This window comes from Carcharodon carcharias, chromosome X (genome assembly GCF_017639515.1).
Source record: "Carcharodon carcharias isolate sCarCar2 chromosome X, sCarCar2.pri, whole genome shotgun sequence".
NCBI classification, from domain to species: Eukaryota; Metazoa; Chordata; class Chondrichthyes; order Lamniformes; family Lamnidae; genus Carcharodon; species Carcharodon carcharias.
Genome location: NC_054507.1, coordinates 1,986,467 through 2,011,048, shown reverse-complemented (window position 1 = coordinate 2,011,048; position 24,582 = coordinate 1,986,467). Strand labels below are relative to the sequence as shown.

At 47.9% G+C, this 24,582-nt stretch overlaps 1 protein-coding gene across 1 annotated transcript in view; it reads left to right on the top strand.

Annotated features, from left to right (window-relative positions):
- Nucleotides 1-306: 306 nt before the first annotated feature.
- stac3 (SH3 and cysteine rich domain 3) overlaps nucleotides 307-24,582 on the top strand; it is a 28,427-nt gene continuing 4,151 nt past the window's right edge. The window contains exons 1-9 of the mRNA XM_041180185.1: nucleotides 307-327; nucleotides 2,887-3,157; nucleotides 3,974-4,071; nucleotides 6,015-6,096; nucleotides 6,920-7,017; nucleotides 12,450-12,531; nucleotides 13,856-13,899; nucleotides 17,503-17,606; nucleotides 21,982-22,033. Of these exons, the coding sequence (XP_041036119.1) occupies nucleotides 307-327; nucleotides 2,887-3,157; nucleotides 3,974-4,071; nucleotides 6,015-6,096; nucleotides 6,920-7,017; nucleotides 12,450-12,531; nucleotides 13,856-13,899; nucleotides 17,503-17,606; nucleotides 21,982-22,033 (852 nt within the window). The remainder of the gene's footprint in view (nucleotides 328-2,886; nucleotides 3,158-3,973; nucleotides 4,072-6,014; nucleotides 6,097-6,919; nucleotides 7,018-12,449; nucleotides 12,532-13,855; nucleotides 13,900-17,502; nucleotides 17,607-21,981; nucleotides 22,034-24,582) is intronic.

The window sequence follows — 24,582 nt, the reverse complement described above, 5'->3', positions numbered from 1 at the left end:
AGAGTAACAACACCAAAGCTGCCAGACCAACCAGGCATTGTTTAACATCAAGCAATGGAAGAAACAAATGAAACCATACGCAAACACCAGCCCAACCTCCAAACCAACAAGAAGCAACACCAAAGCCTACCACTCCCCCGACAGAACACCGAACGAGACGTGCAAGGGTTATAAAGCTGCTACACCACCTGAACCTCTAACTTCCAGAACTTAAAGTGGGGAAATGGGGTACTGAGACTGATGTTAATGTTAATACTGGAGTAGCAATAATGTTAGAATGGCATCAAGATTATAACAATAAGGATAATGCGCAAGACTTATAACAATGTAAGCCTTGGAAGTAAGCTCTATATCTATGGAATAAAGAATTGGGGGAGGTGTAGTAGAAAGGTCTGGTACATAAAGGGTTAATGCGGGACTGAGTACAATAGCACCCACATAGTGATGTAAGAAGACACCTGACCCACAGCCAGAGTCAGTCTGTGGATGCACACAGTGGGTTAAGACCTAGAATGGAGTCAGCTCCATAGCTGTACCTTCTACTGTAAACATGCACATAGTTAAGAGTTGCTAATAAAGACTTGCTGTTGACATAATCCGGCCTGGTATCCAAAGCAGGATTCTTCACTAGTCAGTGTTTGCCTTTTTCCGGTAGACTCAGCAGGTCAAGCAGGTTTTGGGAGAGAGAGAAGGTTTCCTGTTCCTCACTAGTTCTGCAGTTTTGACCCTTGCAGATTGCCCGGACTCTTTTGGCAGAACAGCAATTAATTTCTTCATACCGTCCTCTTTAACCCCTCAGTGGCTGGGAGAAAACCCACCTGATGTCCTTCAGGGCTTTTCTTGGGGATTCCTGGTTGTTTAAGCTGAGAGCAGTGACCTGCTATTGTCTCTCACACTGCCACTCCACGGGCTTCTTACAGCCATTATACAGCTCAAAAAACACAAAACCAGCTGCTAAATTAATTCACCAGGCAAAGAGCATAGTGGTCCTTTATGTCCCTCCCTGTCTCCTGTTCCCTCAGAAGCCAAAGAGTCTCTCACATCTTTTTAGAGGCCACAATGGACATCCCGGGAGGGGTCTTCTGCATTTTTAATGTCCAGAGAGTCCGGAGCCAGCTCTAGAGAGATAAGAGCCTGACAAGATTTGTACAAACACAGGTTGTCTGTTCATACTTCCATTTTGACAAAAAGGCTTTTAAACTCAGTGTAGAGGTTTGAAGATATTAGCGTACCTTTAAAACACCTTTTTCCCTTAAAATCTGGAATTACAGTCATGACATGGACACAGGAAAGCTCAGCATCTACTCACCAATCAGTTCCTTTCCTTGTGCTGCCATCATTTTAGGTGTTTTTTTAAAACTCTTGCTCGATGGGTTCTTACCTAATAAGAGTCATTAACTCAACCCGGTACAATCTATACAAAGTAAATGATACGTAAATATCATATAGAATTTGCAGCAGAGATGCAGACTATTCAGCCCAGCTGCTTTAGGCTGGTGTTTATCGAGTGTATTTAAGACCGAGATAGATAGGTTCTTGATTACTAAGGGGATCAAAGGTTACGGGGAGAAGGCGGGAGAATGGGGTTGAGAAACTTATCAGCCATGATTGAATGGTGGAGCAGACTCGATGGGCCGAATGGCCTAATTTCTGCTCCTATGTCTTCAGGTCTTATAGTCTTATGCTCCACATGGACCTCTTGTCTTTCCCTGAAGTGCATCTATACTATTCATTGGGGTAGCGAATTCCACATTCTCACAATTCTCTGAATAAAGAGGTTACTGCTGAATTCCCTCTTGGATTTATTAGTGACTATCTTATGTTGATGGCCCTTGGCTTTAACCTCACCAGCCATTGGAAACAAGTGTGACAATTCAAAGCAATAGAAACACTTTCAAAATGCCCAAGAAATATCTTAAGCTTGGCCTTTGGAAATCGGAGCTGATTACCCTCACCCACTCTCTGGTCAGAATTTTCAGGTTGGCAAGAGGGGCGGAAATGGCATGCCAATGGGTAAAATGACGGACGGTGACATTGGGCATGCATGCCAATGTCACTGCACGTCATTCACACCTTTCATTTGGCGGGCATGTGCCAAAGGCGGCTGCACACCCGCCGGACTGTCAAAGGCCTGTTAAGGCCATTAAGAAACCAATTACCATGATTATTAACGCTTCCCGTCCAGCCTTAAGCTTGGCGAGCAGGCCCAAAGCCGAAACGGCCTTGGTGTTTTACAGGAATCTCATCCACGAGCGGGATGAAGTTTCCTGAAGCTTTTATTAAATAAATAAATACGTTTTACTCAGTTTCATAAACATGTCCCAGCTCATGTGACACTGTCACATGAGGGGACATGACTAAATAATTTTTATCTTTCTTTATTAACAATTCTCAATATGAGGTTAATCTCCTTCAGGCAGCTCCGTGCCTCAGGGAGGTTGCTGTGCTCTTTTGCGCGCATGCACAGGCCCCTGACTCTCCCTCCTCCCCCTGCCCACACAGGTAGCGCTGAACGCTACTGGCCGTGTGTCACACTGGGTGGGCCTTAATTGACCTGCCCGTGTAAAATGGCGGCTCCGCGCCCGCTCCCCACTGACGTGGGGAAAATTCCCCCCCCTCTGAAAATCATGGATTAGGTTGGTGTCAGAGGCCCCGCATCACAGGAAACAAAGTGTTCTCCTGGTATCCTGGCCAACATTCAACACAATATCCCCCAAAACAGATTATCTGCTGACTCTTTCATTCGCTGTTCCTGGGATCTTGCTATCCACAATTGGCTGCCGCATTGGGCTCCATAAAGTGACTGAGGATGTGATCAGGCAGCATATAAAGCACAAGTTTGTGTTGCAAGTTTGTTGGTTCTAACTTTCCCGATATTTCCCTTAGATCCAGAAACTGAAGATGCTCTTTCACAAAAAGCCGAAAGAACCTAGCAAGGAGGAGATCCTACCACAGCAGCCGAATGGTGAGATAGTGAACACTGGCGGAGGAGTGCTCTACTACTATTACGAGGAGGATGAAGAAGAGGAAGAGGAAGAGGAAAATGATCTGCCTCCCCCTGAGCCCCCTAAACCTGTCAATGACAAACCCCACAAGTTCAAAGACCACTACTTCAAGAAGCCAAAGTTCTGTGATGTCTGTGCACGAATGATTGTCCGTAAGTGGATGTGATCAATCTCATGGTTATAGATTGAATGAAGCCTAGGACACAGCAAGGCTCTAACATCATTGACTAGAGTAAAGTATAAGCAGTGTTGTCATGTTAGTGAGCCCCAATATGCACACACTGAGCGCATTGTGAAGACTCCAAGATGTGCAACTTATTCCTCACAATGAGCAAAGGCACACGTGAGTAGTGCTCATCAGCAAGAGTGCAATATATATTTGCTTCCACCAGTCTTCATGACAGGACAGGAGTCAGTGCAATTGAGAATGTGGCCTATCCATAACAGGCTCCAGTCGAGACAGGAACAGAAAATGTTGGAAAAACTCAGCAGGTCTGGCAGCATCTGTGGAGAGAGAAACAGAGTTAACGTTTTGAGTCCAGACCGGATTCGGAACATTAACTCTGTTTCTCTCTCCACAGATGCTGCCAGACCTGCTGAGTTTTTCCAGATTTTTCTGTTTTTTTTCAGATTTCCAGCATCTGCAGTATTTTGCATTCATCCATTCAAGACAACCTTTCCAAACCTTACAGGTACACTGCCAAGCGATATCTCCACATGGCCCATGTGTTCAACACAGATTTGGTGTATGGCATAAATATTTGGCCTCCCAACATCTGCATTCTGCATACAGTCCATTTGGCAGCATTTGTGTGATATGGAAAAGTATATCATGTGTAGGATGAACTGGTGTGTCTGTCAAATGCTTGGTGTGTCTTAAAATGATGTCATTGTCCGGTAGCGCAATTTCCCCTCCCCACCCCCTCTTGCTCCTCTGTGCTAATTGTTGATAACTTTTTGCCTTGCAGTTAACAACAAGTTCGGCTTGAGGTGCAAAAATTGCAAAACCAATATCCACCATCACTGCCAGTCTTACGTGGAGTTTCAGAGGTGTTTTGGAAAGATTGTGAGTGTCTTGCTCTCTTACTGTATCTGATCTCCTGAAGGTCCTTTGGGACCATTTTAATTTTGGGCCATTATATAAGATTGACGATCGTGACTTAGCAGCATTTGATACCTCATGCCTAATTTCCCTGAAGTCAATAGAATAATGAGTGGACAGTTCCACCTTGACAATTAACACTATTGCCAAGTTAAAGTGACACGTCCTCACTGTCCTTACTTGCTTATGATCCTTATTTTGTTAAAGCAGTTGGAACAGAAACGATATTAGTGGAAAGCTTGCTTTAAAATAAAATATTAAACATCTTGTTAAGATTCTACCCCTTGCATGGTGGGAGAGTTAACCTGTGTGACAAAATGGTTTCAGACTGATGGGTGGAGATGATTATCTTAGAGCCTTCACATCTTGCACTGAGTTCCTCATCCTGTTTTAGTGACTTTGGTCCATATGCTCACTTCTAGCAGGCAATGCCAGATTGTCATAAGAAGTAAAATCCATTGACTTAGGGACATCAAAACAGGAAGAGGCCATTTAGCCCCTCAAGCCTGTTCAGCCAGCCAATGAGATCATGTCTAGCTCCATGACCTAACTGCATATACCTACCTTTGTCCCATCTCGCTTTTACCTTTACGAGAATCTCCCAATCTCAGTTTTAAAATGAACAATTGATCTAGTGTCAATGGCCATTTGAGGAAGAGAGCTCTCTGCTCCTACCACCCTTTGTGTGTAGAAGTGTTTCCTAATTTCAGTCCTGAGAGGCCTGGCTTTAACTAGGCCGGAGTTTTACAGTCCTGTCATGGTGGGGGTGGGGCTGTAAAACGTGACCAGCCACTTGAAACTCCATTGACTTTGGTGGGAGTGTAAAATCCGCTGGTATAAAATCCCCTTAGTCTCTGCCCCCTCATCCTAGACTTCCTGACTGGTGGAAATTATTTCCCTCTCTCTGTCTATTTTGTTCTTTTAATATCTTGAAAACTTTGATAAAATCACTCGTTAACCTCCTAAATTCCAGGGAACACAATCCTAGTTTGTGCTTAATCTCTCCTCATAATTTAACCCTTGAAGTCCAGGGATCATTCTGGTAAATCGACATTGCGCTCCCTCCGAGGCCGATCTTTCCTTCCTCAGGTGTAGTGCCCAGAACTGAGCACAATAGTTTTCCATGCTCTTAACAAGGGGTAATGAGGCCAATTGTATTACACGCCCCCTCCCCCCTTACTGCCCAAGCTGAGGTCAACTTGCTTAGCAGAGATGGGGATTGTGCCCACAACCTTCCATGTCTAAATGGCTCTGCTACTCATTGACTAATCTCATTGACCCACTGGAGAATTCCACCTCCCCTCTTCTTTCCCATATACCCTAGCAACAATTCTTCTCTGGTGACAAGAGAGATGGCCTGCTCCTCGTTTTCTAATCCTTCAAATCAGACACATCCATTACACCAACCAAACTTGGGTGAGGGGATCACATCAAAATCTTCCAAATTTCATCATATCTTGGGTTCAGTAGATGAACGTGGGTGTATAGATGAGTTGGTGGGTGTGTAGGTTTAGCCTATGGGGCAGGTTGATGGGTTGGGTCGGTGAGTTTGGTCAATAGTTCGATGGGTTTGGCTGATGGGCCAATGGTTGTGACCATGGATGGATAGACACCTTGTAGCGATGTCACCGTGCCTTGTTTTATGGCTACCCCGGAAATGGGCAGACAATGCTGAGAGTGCCCATGACATTATACCCTGGCAAAGAGTCAATGTCTTTCGGAGAGAGTCGGGGGAGGAGAATGAATGGAGAAATGAGGAGACTCAAAATGAACGACTGATCAAATTTCAGCCCATGCCCACTTTACGTATCTTACTCTTATTATCGATCCACCCACATTATGATCTATAGCCGTGAGAGTCTGTTCATTCTAATGCCTCTCTAACTTCAGATTTCCTTTCAACCCAGCCTCCTGGTTTTCGCCGTGCCTACAGCTCTCCCCTCTACAGCAACCAGCAGTTTGCCTGCATCAAGGAGCTCCTGCCTTTCTGTAAGTGAAACATTGAACTCACTTAGCATATCTGGCTCATGAGAGCTCTGAGCTAGGCACACTTAGCATGGACTATGATATCTACAAAAGAGATTTAAAGAGTCAAATAAACCACTACATATGAAAGGTGCTGTATTCTGTATTGTCACTCAAGTATGATTTTGAAATGGCATTTGATCCCCAAAGGATACACATTGGTGAGGGAGTGAGTGAAAGATATTGCAGATTGTTCTGTTGCTGTATCCTGTGGAACTGAACAGTAGAGACCTGACTCTACCAGCCAGCAGAGTGCCAACAGCACTTTCATTGCATGAGCCTGCATTCTTAACTGGCATGGGTGAGGAGATCTCTTCAATCCTGAAAGGCCATTTCGAAAAGCACCCAGAGAACTGGTGTGAGGGGCCTCACCCTTCAGGTGCAGGGCACTGTAACCCCCTCTTCTTACCCTCCCACCCTCCTCGCCACCCAACCTTACCAAACCAAATGTGGGTGTGCCTGAATTTCCCGGCTAATCGCTTCTCCTGCCAAGACCTGGGTCGAATCTGGGATCCTGTCGAAAAGCAACCAGATAAAACTGGGAAATGCTTTCCAGCACGAAACCTAACCAGGTTCAGCGTATCAAAAGCAGTTTTATTAGAACGCAAGAACAGCGCTCGCCTGGGTGCTCCTCAATACCTCAACCAAGTATCCATGTTTTGACTCTGGACAGCCGGGTGGTGGAGGGAGAAGATGGAGATTTTGGTTGTAACCATGGGGAAAGGTTTGCTCCACTGGAAATACTTTGTAACCAGGGCTGATTTGATTTTCTATTTCTTCTGCTCAGCTGCTGCCAACCGCTCCGACCCGGTTTATGAGACACTGAGGACAGGAGTAGTGATGGCAAATCGCGAGAGGAAGAAGAACTCTGAGGGCAAAAAAAATGTAAGTGGCAAGCCCCTGACACTGGTGGGTGGGGGGTGGATGGGGAGGGGGAGGGGCTGGGGGGCGGAGGGGCTGAAATTGCACTCCCGTGCACCAGCGGCCCCCCACGCATGTCGGGAGCCGAGGGAGCGGCAGAGCCGGAGCTTTATGTAGCAGCCCCGGGGGTCTCTGTTGGGGCTGCCCCAGGGTGGGGATGGGGGCAAGAGGCATGGCAGGATCAGGGATTGGCGGGTGCGTAAAAGATAATTGTGCTGGTCCATGGAGCTCGCTGATGGTGCATTTTAAAGGCCTTGCACCATTGGGACAACGTTAACCAGATACTCAGGAGAAAGCAGGAAATAACCACCAGGCACAGCGACCACTGGAAACAGTGCACAGTATACCTCTGGTCTTTGTGTCTGAGTTTGCTGAGCTTGTCGGTCACTCTCTGTTTTGCACAGTCTGCGAATTTTGTTCCCCACCTGTTCATTTTGGAGGGAGGCACCCACTTGTTGCTTTCGGACTTCCCTTCTCCACCCAAAGCCACCCTGACAGGCTCGAGCCACACTGCAGGCATCCCTCTGGACTTTCGATAGGATGGAGTATGAGGAGGGGGATGGACACACAGCCGAGGCGGCTGCATTCACTTCGTAGGAAGGTTACAGCACCCATGGGTCAACCCCTGGACTCATGTCAATGAGCCAAGGGGCCCCACTAAATCAACGTCGGAGGGGTTGTGTCTTGGGAGACCAACGAGGCAATCGTGGGCCTGTAGAGCGTCTCCGGGAGCTCTTGTGGTGCAGTGGGTAGTGTCCCTGCCGCTGAGCCAGAAGCTCCAGGTTGAAGTCCCTCTCCAGGGCCGGGACTTTCCGGCCCTGTCGTTGGGTGGGACCCGCTGCAGGTGAGGCAGTGCCCCAGCCAGAAGCCCCATTGACTTGTGGCGGGACCGGAAGATCCTGGTGGTGGGTGGGTGTGGAAAGTCCTGTCGTTGGACTTGATCACCAAGGAAGCTGTCTTCACAATGTGGCCAAACAGGTTGAGTGTCAATTTGTAAATCCTTCTAACACATGCCAATGGCAGGCGGTAAGAGTGGGAGAGATTTCTGGTCAGCCATGTGCTGGAAGGAAGTTGGAATCTCTACCATCACTGTCCATAGCTCCAGACTACAACACGCATGGAAAAGTGTCTGTTGTCATAGCAACTCGGACTCCCTGAGTGAACTGTAACACACCACCGCAGAACATTTTGAGATTTGTGTTGTAGTGGGAAAGGTTACTGCCACCTTCAATTTCTATTCTGCTCGTCCACAGAGCGCATTAAGCAGGGCAGCTAGTACCTGCTTGCACCAAACCAGGTCACTGCAGCCCAGCTTAAAAAATTAAACCTGTTAGGTTCAAGGCCTCACCAATGCCATTTATAGCCAGGCAGACCTGCCACCTGAATCGACTGGCATTCACCAACTGGAAAGAGTTGCACTTGGTAACTGTCTGCTTTCACTGCAGCCACAAGCTTTTTATCATTGCAGGCTGTTGCCAAACCAGCCAGAGCTCATTCAGTCTTGTCAGCAGAACCATCCTTGACCCTTGGACTTATGGCCAAAGCTGCTGGCACCTTGTCGAAGCCAATGAGCAGCAGCCGCAGGCCGAAGATTCCCCGAGACTCCTTCTGTTATCAGGTCCATTGGTTTGTACTGAAGCAGCCGCTGGGTTGAGTGCATTGACTGAGGGTCATCCTCCTGGGTGTTTGCAGCTATGGGGAGAAGATGCTCAGGCAGAGGCTACAAAAGAGCCAGAACCTTCGCCAGAAACCTCCCTACTTCAAAGGCCATTGCCCCCGTCATCAGAATTCCTGGATTAAGTTCCCCTGACACACCAATAATGCATTATGATGAACATCCAGTATTGCTCATCTACTATCTCTGCACAGTGACTGCAGCATTAAAGGCTCAATAAGGAAACACCAACAGCAACAATGCTCACGCCTATGTCCATTTTATTGTGCTTCTTGTGTGGTCTGTTTATCGATGCCTGGTGCTCCCTGATTTTGAGTAATTCTAACAACCTGATCAAGTTCCCTTGAAGAAGCGCTACTCTGGTCTGTCACGGAATTGAGGTGGCTGACCCCTGGATGACCCTGAGATGTGGATGGAATGGGAGAAATCAGATATCTCTCCAAACTTCAGCCGCGACTCATACGCTTGGTGTGGCTGCTTGAGCTTCCGTCTTCCAGCTCAGGTTAGGCGGGCCGGCTGAGTGGCAGGGGTAATGTGTCACCCTGAGAAATGCCCCCCCCTCCCTGCCTCGTCGCTGCTTTCAGTGGGAGCAGAGTGCTTTGTCTCACTCTCAGGATGTGGGCGTTGCTGGCAAGGCCCATCTGTTGTCCATCCCTCGTTGCTTTGAGAAGGTGTCTTGCTATGATTGCTCGGTCACTTCAGAGGAGCTCACCATTGGTGTGGGACTGGAATCACGTTTCGACCAGAGCGGGTAAGGAGGGTATGTTTCCTTCCCTAACAGATGCTCATGAACCAGATAGGTTCTTACAGCACTTTCACAGTCACTTTTACTGATGCCAGCCTTTTATTAATAGGCCTTTCTAAACTGCTATGGTAAGAATTGAACTCATGTCCTTTGGATCACCAGTACATGAACATAACCACGACACCACAATGTGCTGAAAGCCTTACATTGAGGTCTGAACCCCAGCATGCTGAATCCAATAGGAATGAATTTGTGGAGCTACCCGTCACATGATCAGTTATGGGGATGTTGAGAGAGGCGCTCAAGTTGTTTAGTACCTTTGGTAAGACGGGAACTGTACGTTCCAGATGGAGTTGGATCATGCGGTGAAACATGACTGCACGGATTTGTGTAGCGGGTTCTGCCGCTGGATGCTTCACACATAATCGGAAAGGAGCCAGTGAATTGCTGGCGCTCAGAAACTAGTCTTTTACAGGCAGGCGAGGGGTAGTTAGGGACGGGAAGTAAACACTGGCCCAGCCAGCGACGGCCATGCTCCGTGAAAGCATTTTAAAAAAAACAGCCCTGGATGGTCCCAGTCCTGGAGCCTATCACCTGAGGACAGCCTGGGGTTGGCCCAGCTCCCTATTGGCTGCAATCGCCTTGCTCCCCTGCATTTGTGTTCTGTGTTTCAGAAACACATGGCTGAATTTCACTGGTCACCGGGAGGCAGTGGAGGGGAGGGTGGATGTGGGATGGTTGGAGGCATTTTCCTAACTGTGGGACTGGAAGCGGACACGTTGTCCTCCCCAAAGGAGGCCGGCAGCCAGTTTCCATAAATAAAGACCCGGTTAGGGGCCAGTTTACAGTGCCTGTTAGCATTTTGCCAATGGCAGATTGAACCTCACTGTGTGAGGAGTTTGCCAGCTAACTAGAGGCAGCCTCCAGAGGGCCCACAGGGCAGGGAATACAGGCTAAAGGGGTTTGTCCTCCAACGCCCGAGCTGATTTTTATCCTGCTTTCTGTAGGCCGCAGGGCCCCTGTCTGTCTCAGCAGCGAGCACTGCTCCTGCTGGAGCTCCTGGGTGCAGGGCCTGCTGATCAGAGTGGCATCTCTTGCTGGCAGTCGGGGGAGGTTGGGGAAGTTCGGGGCTGGGGGTGGGGTTGCTGTCCTGATTCGGAAGGCAGCCCCACTGACAGCTACTTCGTTGGCTGCTGCCGGGAAAACAAAGTCCCATGGCCTGCCCATGCGTGCCAGAAACATGCGTTTCCAATCGGCAAAGTTCAGGCCATAGGAACAGGAGGGGGGGCCCATTCACCTCTCGAGCCTACTCTTTGTGTGAAAAACTAGCTGTGCCCTGACTTCACTCCTGAATGGCCCAGCTCTCATTTTGAGGCCTGTATTATTCTGATACGATGTATCCACTTCAAGACCCAGAGTTTACCGGTGCTACCTGCCCTAACTCTAACTTGACATCACCCTCCCCCCACCCAAAAGTGGCTAACTCCTGGGCTAGTGCTCACTGCAGGTGGAGTGAGTGACGCAGTGTGATATGGAGTGAGTGGCCCCTTTACCTCACTCCTGTAATCTCCCGCCCTGTGGAAACAGAGTGAGGGAAATGCATTGACTGGAATCTGCATGGAGCAGACATTCAGCAGTACTTGGTATGAGGTTGTGGCAACCAGTTAGCTGGTCATTGGCTGAATATCTGAGGAATGGAGTGATTTGTCAAGGGGCAAGGAAGATGAAAGAATGGGTCCAAGGCTGCAGATTAAGGCACCAGTCCCATACCCCTCTCCAAATGACTGGTGTCCCAGTTTGTCCTGGTTATCCCTCCAACCTGTGTCAACACCTGCCCTCAGCCCCCTCCCTCCTATTACGGGCCTCCTTGCCCTGCAATTAGAAGCTTCGAATGGACAGTTGGTTTCTGAGGCTGATCAGAGCCCAGCAATTGGCCACCATGTTCCTTCACTGTCGCTGGGTCAAAATCCTGGAGCTCCCTCCCTAACAGCACTGTGGGTGTACCTATACCACATGGACTGCAGCGGCTCAAGAAGGCAGCTCACCCCCACCTTCTCAAGGGGCAATTAGGGATGGGCAATAAATGCTGGTCCAGCCAGCGAAGCCCACATCCCGTGAATGACTGAAAACCTGCCACCCTGAACAGCAGTGTAAGAGCAGGTAGCATGTAACTGGGTACAGGAGGAGTCTTTAATAGACTGAGCTACAATTAGTGACAGGGTTTCTGGGGTGGAGCGGTAGGGGTTATTGGTAAAGCATGAGTATATAGCTAAATAAGACAAAAGAATATGTGGGTGTACATCGGGCACATTGGATACATAAGCACTTATCTTAAGCTTCTTATAGGGTGTTGAATTTCCTTTCATTCTGGGAGGTTGTCCACTTTACTCCAAGCGCCACATTGACCTCCTCCCCCAGCTCTTTTCACAGCCTCCTGAGTGCCTTTTGCTGAGGAGAGGGCAGCTGGCGAGGTGGTGTGGGATCTCCATCGTAACCCAGGTTTGCCTTAATCCTCTCAACATGGCCTGCGGAACCCTCCCAGTGAAGTGTGAAGCCCTGACACACGTTGGAGTTCTGAGGCATTTCTTCGAAGACTCAGAGCAGCACCAGAATGAAAAGGAAGCTCTTTCCCCTCCCCCACCTACCCCCCACCTCCCCTAAGCCCCCCCCCCCAACTCCCTCCCCCCACCCCCAGCCAACCCGAGCACCATGTGCAAGGCCCACCTGTGAGGTGTAGCTTTGCGAGCTCTGTGCTGATACGTTCATTGTGCTGGGAGCCTGACAAGCGGGATGCCGATGAGTGGGCCTCCCCCAAAAACCTGGCCCCCCCTCTCCTGAGTGCAACAGTGACAGAGAAAACTGCGAGGCGCAAATTGTCAGCAAATGTGGCTGGAGCGCAATTTCAGCCCCAGGGTATGCAAGGTGAATGCGCTGGATGTCCTGGGTAACTCTGTAACTCTTTCCTGTGCTTTGCAGCCTGCGCAAATGGTTGATGAAGAACTTGATAATCCCAAGCCTGGGGAAGAGCACGGGTCAGGAGGTAGGTCTGGGGGCAGCAGCATTGCATGGAGGTGTACGAATATTCACTCGTGAACGTAATTTGCAGACAAACTCAAGCCCACCTTAACCCTTGGGTCATTTGTCTCAATATTTGCCACACAGCCCACCCAGGACAGGGGGTTACGCTGCAATGGATCTCCGTGAGGCGCTCCATGGCCAACAACCAATCATCTGAGAGTGTTTAACTTTTGCACTGAGGACACGGACACTTATTTTAACCTTGTCATTTTGAAATGTGTTAACCCCATTTCCACAAGTCACCAGCAGAAGTAACGACACAGGGGAGCTGCCTTCAGCTTTGGCAGGAACGCAGAGTGGCTGGTGTCAGATTAACCACCCTGCCTGTTTTGTGCCCTCCCATTTTACACCCTGCCAGTCTGCTGTACACCTCGGTGCCCATTACACAAAGCCCATGAAATCACTGGAAAGAAAAGGCTGGGCGGGCATGTAGTGGATGGTCAATCTGCTCCACGCATCTTTCACACCTGTCAGAGTCCAGCTTTACCTCGCAATATATTCTCGGTTTGGACAATTCATGAGCAGACAAGAGGAGGAGATTCTGTTGCTCTGGGCTTGAATTCTTTGCCACCCAAATACCACTCCTTCCAACGACCCCCCCGCCTTGTTCCCCACCCCCTGCCTACCTGCCCTTGTGTGGTGTCATATATGTACAGCTAACTCAGGGCCATTCAGCAGCTGACCACAAGCTGTTGGGCACTTCTGAGAAATTAAATTTGAGGGTTTTAATACCCTTAATAACAACCCCCATCAACAGGAAAAACCTGAAGTTATTGAGTGAGAGTCCTTTGTTTAAGAGAGAGAGTAAAGTGCTACAATGAGAAAAACAGAGACTGTGTCACAGCGAGAGCACCTGATGTATTAGTGGTGCTGTAGGTCTAACTGCACGGGGGAAGTTTCCATGGTACTTTCAGCACATTGAGAGACAAGGGCCCACAAGGCCACTCAGCTGGAGAGCACCACATTCAGAGGCCTCACACGGACCCTTTGTCCTGTCTTCTGAAACTTCGGAAAACTGCCGATGGAAACTGAGAGTTACCAAAGCCATGCTTCAATAATTCACATTTAGGGCGAATGTTTTATTCCTTTTATAAGAAGACGAGTTTACTTATTCTTGAGCCTCCTCATTTTTCCACAGTCTACGAATGAACTGGTTGTCTGAACCATTCCAGCTATTGGATGTTACCTAGAAGGTGGTCTTGGCTGTGATGTTGACTTTCCAAGTGTCTCCTTCGAATCTCCTTTGTCTTGGTGACTGGAACATCTCAGAAATAACACTGACCTTCTGATTATTGCAGGTGGAGAAGCACCAGACAAAAAGGACAAGAATAATCCCGATGAGGCCAAGGTAACTTTGTCGCTCTGTCTAGACATGTCCAGTTGGAGTGCAGGTGAAGGCCCTCTTCAAACACAAGGAAAGGCTGACCAACTTTCCTGGGTTGCAGAGAAGAAAATGGATAAAGGAGCAACGCTCTAATCTCTAAATGTCACAGATATTTCAAACCATGCTAAACAGTCAGAAATCATTGGTTAGGCCTCGGCTGGAATATTTTGTCCAGCTCTGGGTACTGCATTTTCAGAAGGATGGCAAAGCTTTCAAGAGAAGATTTCCCAGAATGATGCCAGGGAAAAGGGGACTTCAGTTCATGTGGAGAGACTGGAGAAGCTGGGATTGTTCTCCTTAGAGCAGATAAGGCTACTGGGGAGATTTAATAGAGGCGTTCATAATTCTAAAGGGTTTAGACAGAGTAAAATAAGGAGAAACGGTTTCCACTGGCAAAAGGGTCAGTTACCAGAGGGCACCAACTTAAGGTGATTGGCAGAAGAAGTGTGTGAGCAGGGGCTGGTGGCTGGGGGTGTGAGAATTTTTTTTAATGCCACGATTGTGGTGATCTGTGCTCTGACTGAAAGAGCAGTGGAAGCGGACTCAATAGTAACTTTCCAAAGGGGGTTGGAAAATGCTTGAAAAGTCAAAATTGCAAGGCTAAGGGAAAAGAGTAAAGCAGGGGGTTGAATTGGATAGATCCTTCAGGAGCCAGCACAGCCATAAGGGGCTGAATGGCATCTCCCAGCAAAATCAAACTTAAACACTGAAGGATATTGTCATGGCATTACTCTGGCATCAGAAGGTTCTACCCTCTGTAAACTTGAGCTCATCCAGAACTCCCTACCTGTATCTTAACCCAAACCAAATCCCATTCCCCTATCACCCCTGTGCTCTCTGACCTACAATGGCTCCCAGTCAAGCAACTTCGTAATTTTAGAATTCTCCTTGTTTTCAAATCCCTCCATGGCCTTCTTCCTATCTCTGTAATTTCCTCCAGCCTCTACACGCCTCCCTATCTCTGTAACCTCCTCCAGCCCCCTACAACCCTCCCTATCTCTGTAACCTCCTCCAGCACCTACACCCCTCCCTATCTCTGTAACCTCCTCCAGCCCCTACACCCCTCCCTATCTCTGTAACCTCCTCCAGCCCCTACAACCCTCCCTATCTCTGTAACCTCCTCCAGTCCCACTACCCTCTGAGATCTCTATGATCCTCTAATTCCGGCCTCTTGATCATCCCCGATTTTAATCGCTCCACCACTGGCGGCCGTGCCTTCAGCTGTCTGGGCCCCAAGCTCAGGAATTCCCTCCCTATCACTCTCTGCCTCTCTACCCCACTCTCCTCCTTTAAGACCCTCCTTAAAACCTAGTTGTTGTTAATTATAGTTTAGTTCCTCTTTTCGAGTCGCAGGATACCTCCCTGCGTTTCCCTCAAGCCCAACTCCAACCCTAATTACCTTTCTTTCTCCTAATTAAACAATAGTAGCTCCAGTAGCATTTGAAATGCTGGAGAGTAGAGAGTACGGGATAGGTGGTTAGGGATGGGGGATAAGAAGGGGGTACGAGGTAGGGGGTATGAGGTTCGGCTTTGGCTATGGCATGGGGTATGAGAATTGCAATCGGAGGGTATGGGATAAGGGAAAGGCGTATGAGGTAGAGGTAGGAGATAGCAAGCATGGAATAGTGGACAAGATGGTATTGGACACTGGACAGGGGTTTAGGATACCGTTATGCAGAAGGATTAGGGGAGTGGAAATAATTGGATAGCTCTTTCAAAGAACATGATGGGCTGAATGGCCTCCTTCTGTGCTGTGTGATTCAATGATATTCCTGGTCCTTGGCCTGCTTCTTCATCCAGTTCCTTGCTTTAGTATAGAGCCAGCATCACTGCCCTTTGTAGGGGTAAGTTGTAGAGCTAATCTCTCCTGGCAAAATGGCATGCATGCTAGCAAAGTGGGCACATCTGATTCACCAGTGGGCAATATTCCGAGGATCAGACTGGATATCATGGGGATCACAAATCAGATTCCTGATGTACAGCCCATCCTGAGCATAGTAAATCCTAAAATTCCACCAATCATTTCTTACTTTGGCCAAGAAATTTGACATTTTCTCTATCACCTACCTGGTGCCAATTTCATTGGAGGTGTTAGCTTGGTTTGAGACTGAAATTATGAGGACAGGTCACATAAGCTTATATACCTCAAGTTTCGATGGCTGTCAGGGATGATCTGATTGAAGTGTTTAATATGGCAACAGAACTCGACTGGGTAGATCTGGAGAAACGATTTCCTCTGGTGCGAATTGCCCCAGAACAGACCAGCCCAATCTTACACTGAGAGCCAGGCTGTTCAGGAGCAAAACCAAGGGAAACATTCTCATGCAAAGGGTATTGAAAGACTACAACCCTCTCCCCAAAAGCCTATGGATGCTGGGGATCAGTTGAGCTTTTGAGACTGAGATTGATGGATTTTTGTCCAGTAAGGGTATTAGAAGTAGGGTGATAGAATTGATGTACAGATCAACAATGAGACAGAGCAGGCTCAAAGGGCTGAAAAGGTGACTTCTGTTTCTGCATTTCCATGTTTATGGGTTTTTTTATTCATTCATAGGATGTGGGTGTCACTGGCTGGGCCAGAATTTATTGCCCATCCCTAGTTGCCCTTGAGAAGGTGGGGATGAGCTACCTTCTTGAACCACTGCAGTCCGTGTAGTGTAGGTACACCCACAGTGCTGTTAGGGAGGGAGAAATTGTAGCGGTTTGGTGTAACTGAGTGTCTTGCTAGGCCATTTAGAGGGCAGTTAAGAGTTAACCACATTGCTGTGGGTCTGGAGTCACATGTAGGCCAGACCAGGTAAGGACAGCAGATTTCCTTCCCTAAAGGGCATTAGTGAACCAGATGGGTTTTTACAACAATTGACAATGGTTTCATAGTTATCATCAGATTTTTAATTCCAGATTGTTATGAATTCAAATTCCACCATTTGCCCTGGTGGGATTCAAACCCAAGACCCCAGAGAATTACCCTTGGTCTCTGGGTTACAGGTCCGGTGACAATACCACCATGCCACCACATTAAAATGATAACAAGAGCATCGTCATTAACCTTCATACTTAAAGAGCCCGATTTCATGGAGCTGGTCATTGGCTTGTAGTTTAAAGCTGCTCCTGTCTCCTACTGAGCATGGAACCTGCTTGGAGACTAATGCTTTTCCCAGTGGGTACATGTGGTTTATGGTCTGGCACTGAACTGCAGAAGCCAAAGCTATCCTCTGTCCACGCTTGGACCTGGGCTGATCTTGCTCCAAGTAAGGCTGGAGGGGAAACTACAGGCTTTGCATTTCCCTCAGAAAATGGAGGAGAAAAATCAGGCTTGACTGGCCCTTTATGACCAAATAATCTGTCAATATCTGTTACCTGAGCTCACTAAGAATAGCCATTTACTGGAGAGCAGCCAGCATCAATGGGACCATATCAGGGCAAGATTCTAGAGAAAAGGACAACGTTTGAGAGAAAAACATGTCCTAATTAAGGTCCGAACACATGTATATGTTCAGTGCTTCTTTCTGCTAATGTTCTCATCCTAAAACATGTCAACAATTGTCTTCCTTTCTCCTTGGACAGAACAAAAAGCCCCAGCCAGGCATGCGAGGTGGTTTCGCACAGACTCACTATTTTGTAGCATTGTACAGATACAAAGCACAGGAGAAAGATGACCTGGATTTCCAGTAAGTTCTATCTCAGCACGTCGTCTGATAGCTTCCATTCTGGACTTGGTCCGGTACTTTTGTACGAGACTTGTTAATCAGCCTTGAACGAGACAGTTCTCCCATCATATTCCCTTTTAAAGGCCTAGTCTTGCCACCTTTTTTAAAGATGGATCCTCCTTCCAGAGCCCCTTTTTAAAACCACATTTACACAGTTATGACAAAATAATTTTGGTACGTTAATGTTTTAGTTTAAATTTAAATGACAGCCCTTTCTATGGTTTTATAAGAGCTGGAAAGTGGCCTTAGGATTAATAGCTGCTTTTCAGCTAGTACAGACATGGTGGGCTGAAGGGACTCCTTCTGTACTATTAAATACTGTGGCTACAGGGCCAGGTCAGAGGCTGGGAATCCTGCAGTGAGTAACTCACTTCCTGAATCCCCAAAGCCTGTCCACCATCTACAAGGCACAAGTCAGGAGTGTGTTGGAATACTCGCCACTTGCCTGGATGAATGCAGCTCCCACAACACTCGAGAAGCTCAACACCATCCAGGACAAAGCAGCCCCACTTGATTGGCACCCCATGTACAAACATTCACTCCCTCCACCACCAACGTACAGTAGCAGCAGTGTGTACCATCTACAAGATGCACTGCAGCAACTCACCAAGGCTCCTTACACAGCACCTTCCAAACCCACGACCACTACCATCTAGAAGGACAAGGGCAGCAGACACATGGGAACACCACCACCTGGAAGTTCCCCTCCAAGTCACTCACCATCCTGACTTGGAAATATAGAACACATAGAAGCATAGAAAACAGGAGTAGGAGTAGGCCATTCAGCCCTTCGAACCTGCTCCACCATTCAATATGGTCATGGCTGATCCTCTATCTCAACGCCATATTCCCGCTTTCTCTCCATACCCCTTGATGCCCCTAATAGCCAAACTTCTTTCTTGAATATACTCAGTGACCCGGCCTCCACAGCTTCTGTGGGAGAGAATTCCACAGGTTGACCACCCTCCGAGTGAAGAAAGTGGTACACCACTAGTCACTGCCTGCCACCCGGAAAAAGACCCATTTATTCCCACTCTCTGTTTCCGGTCTGTCAACCAATTCTCAATCCATGCCAGTATATTACCCCCAATCCCATGTGGTCCACTAGCCTCTTATGTGGGACCTTATCAAAAGCCTTCTTGAAATCCATTACACCACATCTACTGGTTCTCCCTTATCTATTCTACTAGTTACATCCTCAAAAAACTCCAGCAGATTAGTAAAGCATTATTTCCCTTTCATAATCCCATGCTGGCTTTGTCTAATCCTGTTAATGCTTTCCAAGTGTTCTGTTACCATGTCTTTTATAATAGACTCTAGCACTTTCCCCACTACTGATGTTAGGCTAACTGGTCTGTAATTCTCTGTTTTTTCTCTCCCTCCTTTTTTAAATAGTGGGGTTACATTTGCCACCCTCCAATCTGTAGGAACTGCTCCAGAGCCTATAGTATTTTGGAAGATGACCACCAATGTATCCAATATTTCCAGGGCCACTTCCTTTAGCACTGGGGGGTGTAGATTATCAGACCTGGGGGATTTTTCAGCCTTTAACCCATTAATTTCTCTAGCACCATTTTTTTTACTAATACTGATTTTCTTCAATTCCTCCTATCACTAGACCCTTGGTTCCCTAACATTTCTGGGAAATTTTTTGTGTCCTCTCTTGTGAAGACAGAATCAAAATATTCTTCTGCTTTGTTTCCCATTATAATTTGCCCCGTTTCTGACTGTAAGGGACCTAGGTTTGTCTTCGCTAATCACATATTTATAGAAACTCTTACAGTCAGTTTTTATGCTCCTTGTGGTGCCAGGTTCTGTGAGCACCTCCTTGGTAAATCACAGATGATGTACACACTGCTCCTGGAGATGGTGGAGCTAAGAGAAGTGATCCTAGAAAACCCATAAGTAAATAAATAAACATTTATGTGATTTAGAATTTCCAACTTAACTATCATCGAGTTATTATTGAGTATTCAGTCTTACTGCAATATAATGCTTCCAATTATTGTTTGGATATGTGGATGGACCGTTGGGTGGGTGGAGGGAGAGCCAGACGGGTGGGTGGGTGGAGGGAGAGCCAGACGGGTGGGTGGGTGGAGGGAGAGCCAGACGGGTGGGTGGGTGGAGGGAGAGACAGACGGTGGGTGGGTGGAGGGAGAGCCAGACGGGTGGGTGGGTGGAGGGAGAGACAGACGGTGGGTGGGTGGAGGGAGAGACAGACGGTGGGTGGGTGGAGGGAGAGCCAGACGGGTGGGTGGGTGGAGGGAGAGCCAGACGGGTGGGTGGGTGGAGGGAGAGACAGACGGGTGGGTGGGTGGAGGGAGAGACAGACGGTGGGTGGGTGGAGGGAGAGACAGACGGGTGGGTGGGTGGAGGGAGAGCCAGACGGGTGGGTGGGTGGAGGGAGAGCCAGACGGGTGGGTGGGTGGAGGGAGAGCCAGACGGTGGGTGGGTGGAGGGAGAGACAGACGGTGGGTGGGTGGAGGGAGAGACAGACGGTGGGTGGGTGGAGGGAGAGCCAGACGGGTGGGTGGGTGGAGGGAGAGCCAGACGGGTGGGTGGGTGGAGGGAGAGACAGACGGTGGGTGGGTGGAGGGAGAGACAGACGGGTGGGTGGGTGGAGGGAGAGCCAGACGGGTGGGTGGGTGGAGGGAGAGACAGACGGTGGGTGGGTGGAGGGAGAGACAGACGGTGGGTGGGTGGAGGGAGAGCCAGACGGGTGGGTGGGTGGAGGGAGAGACAGACGGTGGGTGGGTGGAGGGAGAGCCAGACGGGTGGGTGGGTGGAGGGAGAGCCAGGCGGGTGGGTGGGTGGAGGGAGAGCCAGGCGGGTGGGTGGTGGGAGAGACAGATGGGTGGGTGGGTGGAGGGAGAGACAGACGGTGGGTGGGTGGAGGGAGAGCCAGACGGGTGGGTGGGTGGAGGGAGAGACAGACGGTGGGTGGGTGGAGGGAGAGCCAGACGGGTGGGTGGGTGGAGGGAGAGACAGACAGTGGGTGGGTGGAGGGAGAGCCAGACGGGTGGGTGGGTGGAGGGAGAGACAGACGGTGGGTGGGTGGAGGGAGAGCCAGACGGGTGGGTGGGTGGAGGGAGAGCCAGACGGTGGGTGGGTGGAGGGAGAGCCAGACGGGTGGGTGGGTGGAGGGAGAGACAGACGGTGGGTGGGTGGAGGGAGAGCCAGACGGGTGGGTGGGTGGAGGGAGAGACAGACGGTGGGTGGGTGGAGGGAGAGCCAGACGGGTGGGTGGGTGGAGGGAGAGACAGACGGTGGGTGGGTGGATGAGTAGTTAGAAGGATGGATGTGTCAGTTGATGGATGGGTGGCTTTTGTAGATCAGCAGATGAGAGCGTGACTGCTTAGTCCTCTTGCCTGTTCCCTATTCTCTCTCCCAGTTCCATTTACTCGATTAATGTATATGAAACATAGATTAAATGGCAAAAAGTGATAAAGTGATTTTTTTTTCAAATGCTCTAAGTACCGCACCCTTAACTTCCTGCTGCCTCTCGCCATCCAGTTTTGATTGGCTGAGAACTGGTTGAAAGCACTATAAGTTTTTCAGCCATCTGAAAGCCCAGGAAATGGATATTGTAAAGGTCACAGGTCAACCTGTGACAAGTTCAAAAAACATTTCAAAGAACAATATGGATATTCCCAGCGACGAGCGACAAATGTGGAAAGTTTGATCAACCCACCCAACTGTTTAATTTAGGTTAACATAATACGAGCACCAGGTTTGTAAACTTAATAAATAACTTTATTGAACAAACTGTCATAACCAGTGACAAAAGAAAGTGCTAATTTCTAACCTGGTGTCGTCTGGAAGTGTAAACTCAACGGAGGCCTCTGAAGGGTTAAAATTGGAACTCCAGTCACAGTGATTGGAGACTGTGTGAGGCTTCATGACACTGAGGGGTTTCCAACCCTCTGGAATTGCCATGGAGCCTCCAGCAATTCAAAATTAATCTCCTGAACACTGCTGACAGCAAATACCTGTGAGAAAAAACATCATAGAGGCATTAAAAAATTGCTGCTTTTTTCCTCCTTTTTCTTGAACACATTTGCTTATTAGTTCTGAAGCTATTCAAGATGAGGGGAAAGGGCTGTTTAACCAGATGAAAGGCCCACGTGCTGAAAGATTGGGGAATACTTCCACCCAGACTTGGCACCTCTAGTTTCTCATAATCACAGCTCATAGGGAGGCTTCATCACATAATGAGTTTGGAGTTGAAAGCCAAATTGTAACCGGATTAAGGGTGTGTGTTAGATGATAAAGGAGTGGTGACTGACACTTTTGGCTCAGTAATACAATGCTCACATACTCATTCTTTCTTTTACAGTGCAGGGGACAGAGTAACTGTCTTTGATGACTCCAATGAAGAATGGTGGAAGGTACGTTCTGTTACAGAGGTGCTGTACCTTCCATGCTCAGTGGGCACTGCGGGGACTGGGGTGTTTTATTAACACCCTTAATTACATTTTGGATTAAAGTTTGTAAGTTTCCTTTAATCTTTGTCCTTGGTTTTACAGCTGACCTGACTTAGGGGCTGTGCTTGATTTATCCTAATTTTGTTAATTTAGTTTAATTGTTTTAACTCTAAAAGAGTTACAGAGGTGCTGTAGACTTCGTCCTGAATAATTCCATCCCTGGGAGTGAAATGTGTGGTTTTAATAGTGAATGCGTGGAGGGGTTTGTGTGAAATTCCTCTGTCGGTTTCTGTAAAGAATGGTTTAGCTTGAGACTCACATTGTTTGCAGCCTGGAAGTTTCATCCAGGCTTTGCAGAGGGTCCACAGGAGGTTTAGCAGAATGATGCGAGGGGTGAGGGACTTCAGTTATGTGCATGGAGAGACCATAAGACCATAAGAGCAGAAATTAGGCCATTCGGCCCATCGTGTCTGCTCCGCCATTCAATCATGGCTGATAAGTTTCTCAACCCCATTCTCCCACCGTCAGGAGAGCCTAGGGAAACTGGGATTGTTCCCCTTAGGAGACAGAAGGTTAATCATGGGATCATAGAGTGGCACAGCACAGAAAGAGGCCAATCAGCCAACCATGCCTGTGCTGTCTCTTTGAAAGAACGAGCTCATTAGTCCCACTCCCCTTGCTCTTCCCCCTTGGCCCCGAAATATTTCCCCAAGTATTTATCGAATTCCCTTTTGAAAGTTATATTTGTATGCATTCAGAACTGAAATATTAAGATGAAAAGCATTGATCCATTGGTATTCTTTTCCACATTGTGTGTCACAACTCACTGGGGATAGTGCGCTGTAATATCCAGTCCCACTGCTCCCCGAGCCGTGACAAATGTGGAAAGTTTGATCAACCCACCCAACTGTTTAATTTAGGTTAACAGAATACGAGCACCAGGTTTGTAAACTTAATAAATAACTTTATTGAACAAACTGTCATAACCAGTGACAAAAGAAAGTGCTAATTTCTAACTCCATAACCTAAACTCTACCACTTCTTAAATCTCTATACACACACATACAAGACACACAAAAACATGGATCTTAAGGGTGGGATAAAACAGTTTAATAGCACCAATTCCAGAGTACAGGATTCGATGGGTTGATTTTGATCGAAGTCTTCCAAATTCCTTTCAGTTCTTGTTGATGACATGAGGTAGTCTTCCAGCACTTTCAGTATTTAGCTCACTGGCTGAGCACTTGCCTTTCAATATCTTTAACAGTGATTTTCCCCTTTCCGTCTTGACAGGGGTTTTCAGAGAGAGAGCAGGTTTAGAGATATGAGGAGAAAAAGCCAGCTAGCTATTATTGTCGAATTACTGGAATCTTCCACACACAGGAGAAAGAGGTTTTTTATCTTTTCCCTTCCAGCCTAGGAGCTATTCTGCTGCACTGCTCTCACACAAAACCTGGTCACCTGGCAGGAGCCAATTAAAATGCTGTTGCCAGGCAGTCACGTATTAGACCAGACTCCTCCTCTGCACCATCCTGTCTTTCATGGTACACTCTGTTCCAGGACAGCAACATTGTATATATCCCTCGCACTGTTCCAGTAGACATGTCCTTCAAACAGCAGCCATTGTAATTTGAATCCACAATTCAACAGAAATAAAAAAGATATGTTCTTTACAGTTGGAACATCCTATTAGTGTTATAAAAGCTCCATTATTCAGGGTCTCCATCTCCTTTGTTTTTGACACCAATGCACAACTCCCCTTCCCTATTGTTTGCAGCTGATATTAAAGCTGTTATACTGAGTGTTGGGGTGGGGACCTGGTCACTGGCTCTGTCTTGGAATGTAAAGGCAACTGTAAAGGAAGCCACTTTTAAGCAGATATGAGACATTAATGTGGATTGTAGAGATGCAGAATCACCCAGTACAATTGAAGAAAAAGAGATTGGAGGTTTGTTTTCTCCTCTCTCCCCGAACTACTGCTGTTTCTGTGTGAAAAGAGCCAGAGATCGAGGAGTGAAGCTGATGCCTAATAACAGCTGTAAGATGGCTGGATGGACTGGACTGAGAGGTGTAAAGGTAGACAGAGCTGATGGCCATGCTGTGTCAAGGATGGCAGCAGGCTGTAGATATTATAGGATGGGGAGAGACAGACAATCTAGTTTTACTTAATTAACCTCAGGGGTGTGGAGAGGACAGAGAAAATCTTTCGACAGACGGATAGAATAGACAGGATATAACCCATAGTCTGAAGGAATAATAATCGAAACAGCCCTTTCTTGTTTTCTATATTCGAAGACTTTGTTGAAATTACTGAACACACAGAAACGTTACAATCAGATCAGCCATGATCGTATTGAATGGTGGAGTAGGCTCGAGGGGCTGAATGGCCTACTCCTGTTCCTAATCCGTATGTTTGTAAATCCATGGACCAATGCAACACAGCCTTTGGGAACCTGGGACTGACTTTGGTGGATTCTCTAGGGGTAGGGAATGGGAGCTGTCTAGCCAGGGCT